Source organism: Antrostomus carolinensis, unplaced genomic scaffold (assembly GCF_000700745.2).
Source record: "Antrostomus carolinensis isolate BGI_N321 unplaced genomic scaffold, ASM70074v2 scaffold5299, whole genome shotgun sequence".
In the NCBI taxonomy this organism is placed as follows: domain Eukaryota; kingdom Metazoa; phylum Chordata; class Aves; order Caprimulgiformes; family Caprimulgidae; genus Antrostomus; species Antrostomus carolinensis.
The window spans coordinates 31,948-35,699 of NW_010337729.1; the positions used below are offsets into that span (position 1 = coordinate 31,948).

General features: G+C 39.6%; 1 protein-coding gene across 1 annotated transcript in view; it reads right to left on the minus strand.

Moving 5' to 3' along the window:
- Nucleotides 1-221: 221 nt before the first annotated feature.
- Nucleotides 222-3,752, minus strand: part of ARID1B (AT-rich interaction domain 1B) — a 16,596-nt gene continuing 13,065 nt past the window's right edge. Inside the window, exon 9 of the mRNA XM_029086807.1 lies at nt 222-3,331. Within this exon, the coding sequence (XP_028942640.1) occupies nt 1,619-3,331 (1,713 nt within the window). The 3' untranslated portion in view covers nt 222-1,618. The remainder of the gene's footprint in view (nt 3,332-3,752) is intronic.

Consider the following 3,752-nt stretch of genomic DNA (forward strand, 5'->3'; position numbering starts at 1 on the left):
TTATAAATAATAATTAAAAACACTTCTCTATAATGCGAGAAGGCTTTTCTAAAAGGAGAGCAAGTTGCTGCAATACAATAGCGTAATATTTTTGAAGGTCATAATAATAAAGTAAGGGAAAGAGAATAATCATTATTGCTCTTTCTTGTAATTAGTTTGCTTTCCAATATCCCACACTGCAACTAGAACATTATTCAAGAACACCCATCACAGTGCTTAACAAGATTTAATGTACATTTATTCTTAACATGTGGAACATATAAAGATTTTATACTGAATAAATGAAATTCATTAAGCCAGAGGAAAAGGAGGAATTTACATCAAGTTTTTTCTTTTTTAACTACATTATCTTGAAATACAAATGCAGATTCTTGTCACTGAAAAATCTTTGAAGTTGTGTTTCTTCCTTTTTTTTTCCTGTATATATTTTTTTTGTCTGTAGACTGGTAACCATTTTCTTAAATCAATCCATACGTAACCATTTCCACACCTTGATTTATAAAGCAAATTGTGATCGGCTGCTCTCCCGAAATAGAGCATGACTTTATACATACAGAAACTTGTACATTACCCTCAGTTGTTGGTTTTCTGTGTTGGGTTTTTTTTCCTTTTTTTCTTTTTTTTTTTTTATTATTTTTTGGAGATATGGCCCAAATGAAAGAAAAAATAATTCTACTAGCACTTTGTAGATACCACATCATGAAAAAGAAACTAAAAACTTTGTACTAAAAAAAAAAAAATGAGGGTATGTTTAATGTACAACTTCTATATACATCACGGCCCTTAGGCAATAAAAAAATATTTTAAAAAATGATTAAAGGAATTATGAAGAACTGTCGTTGTGGAAGGTCAAAAAAACCAGATGTAGACAAGACAGTTCTGGTGAGGAAGCAATTGATGTTTATCATCAGGTTTTGTTTAAAAATCTTTTAACTTGACTTTTTTGTTTTGTTTTGCTCCTAGCCTAATGTAACCATTTCTCCTGAGGAGAAACCAGTATCGTTTTGTATTTTGACTACTGACTGACACCCTCCTTGATCCCCTACACCTACATCACTAGAATCTTCTATTGCACAGAGCTTTGGGTGATGGTATACAAGTTTTTTTTTATTATTTTTTCCTTATTTGAAAAAATAAAACACACAGGAACTTGGTATGTTGGTTATTTTTCACCTTTTTGTTTCAAAGTGGTGAGATTTTTTTTCCATCATACAATGGTTTGCCATAACATTTTTTTTTTTTTAAAAAGCCACTAGTTCGCTTCCCAAAAAATATGCAATACAAACATGGAAAAGAACATTGAAAAGGATAATCTATGGAAAAAAAAAAAAAAAAGTGTGACCTTTGAATGTACTAGACAGCAACTTTGGTTAAAAAAAATAAAATAAAAAGATGTACTTATACACATAGACAGCAAATATTAATTTTGTAACTGTTCAAATTAATAATTTCTTTAATTCCCAATTGGTAAATAGTGAATGGGGCAGAGGAGCAAAGATTCTTTTTTTTTTTTTTTTTTTTTTTCCTTCTTCCTACGTTGGATAAACAAGAACAGAAAACAGCCAGTTATATGTGACCCTCTAATCTCCACTCACACATGCTTGGCTTCTCACTTATGTCATAACTGCCCAATCTGAAAAAGTACATCACAGATGACAGATGCAACCAGAGAGTTCAGGACAGCAGATATTGAGATATCCAGCAAACGACCCTCGTGCAAAAGGAACTCTGAGCGGTTCTCGTCCACTCTGGCCATGGCCAGCAAGGCCTTGGCTGCCCTGCACATCATGTCTACGCTAGGTGGCTCCAGAGGTGGAGGCTGCATGTGCATGAGGTTATGCTGGCTCTGCTGGTACTGGGCCATAGTGACCCCATCCTCCAGGAAGCTTATCAAATTTCCAATGCTTCCCTTCTGCACAGCTATCGCCCTTGCTGCTAATGTGTCCCCCTGGGCAAGGTTCGATAAGAGCGCCATGGACATCTCTCGGCAGACCGGGTTTTTGCGGTCCCCGACGTACCTAACTAAAGTAGCGTAGAGTTTCTCCTGACGGCTGAATGGGGGGGTGGCCAAGATAAGGTCCACATTATTGTCCTGGATACTGAGCTTACACAGGGTCTCCAGCACAAGTCTCTGAGGCGAAAGAACTGAGTTGGGCCCCACGGTTGGAAAAGGATCCTGTGCCTCCGCAGACGGGCACACCATCCAGTGCAGCAAGCCATCCAAAATTGGCAAACAGATGCTTTCCGTGTAAGCAGACAAGTCTAGCTGCCCAGAAATGTTGGCTAATGTGACCAATGTATTATCCCTCAAGACCTCGAGGCAGTCCCACCACCACTCATCCTTGCTGCAGGCCACCCCTTTGTCCTCCTCTTCTTCTTTCTCGTAAGTCTGCGGTGCTCGCTTTCTTTCTGGATGCTCATGGTGGAGAAGGATCAACTTTCCCAGGATCAGCACCAAGCCTGGATGTTTGGACATTTCGGTGTCATTGCCAGGCACAAAAGACAAGCTACGGACAATATTTGACACACATATGCAGCGTTTGGCCAAGGAGTCTTGCCAGTGAGTTATGGTGCATAGAGGAGTCTCATCCCGGCTCCTTGGCTCATCCTCTAGCAGTTTAATATTCCGGTGGCTTTTGGCTTGATGGATCCCAAAGGGAAATTTACTGCTCTCTGTTTGGGAACCAGAGTTTGAGTCTTCAGGCAATGCTCCTGGCCGAGCTGAGAGGACATCATCAATGGTTGCTGTTATACTTTTTTCTTGCTGTTCCTCAGATTCACCTTTCCCCTCGAGGTCCTTCTTTTTGCTTGGAGGGTTCAAGGGAGGAGGCGCTTTCCTGCGCGGAGGAATCTCCATCTTGCTTTCAAAGTGAGTCTGGATATGCTCAGTTGTGTCACCACCACCAAGCTGCCAGTGGAGAAGTCCACTATCAAATTCCTGAACACGTCCAAGTTTGTCAGATCGGTCAACAACAAATAGATTATTTTTCTTTACAATCTTTATTGGCAGCTTGTCAAATTTACTGGCTTGTTTTGGCCTCTCACTTGGATCAGCAATGGCACCAGGAGTGGAAAAAACAATGCTCTTCTCTTCTCCTTCTACCTTTTCATCCTCCCCCTCCTCCTCATCTTCATCAAAATAGTCAATACATTCGTCGTTCTCCTCTTTTCCAGTATCCTCTGCCAAGGACTGGCTATCATCTTTCTTGGCTGCTTTGTGATCAAGTGCTTTGTGACCCGGATCTCCCACTTCATATTCCATAAGGATTCCAAAAATGTCAATCAGGCATTTTCTAAAATATTCTACTAAAAGCTCAAGAAATCCAGACAACTGAGGGAAGAAGAACATAAAAATCAGATAAATATTTTAGTCTGCATACATCTGCAAATATTTCCCTCCTCCTGTGGAGGACTTCTAGCTAGGTCCTGCATGGCAGAAGTTAATCAAAGGAAATTCTTCTAGCATCTGTCCAAACAGTATCATGTCAAACTATCACGGCTCCGTTTGCTTAAACTGTAATAGCTACGAGAAGTACAGAACTTTATTCATAGGTCTCCTTTAAGCTACGGTAGACATCTAGCCTAACCTAGCCATGGTTCTGTCCCCTTGGAACCATGTAGTATTCTTCATTTTCTGTACAGAGTACTGAAGTTTCTAAATCTTTACGTTTTTCTGATTTATACTTTATTAGATGCCTGAAGTTTACAATTCTTTCTCTCCTCCTTTGTCTGTCTCTAAAACCAACTGTCCT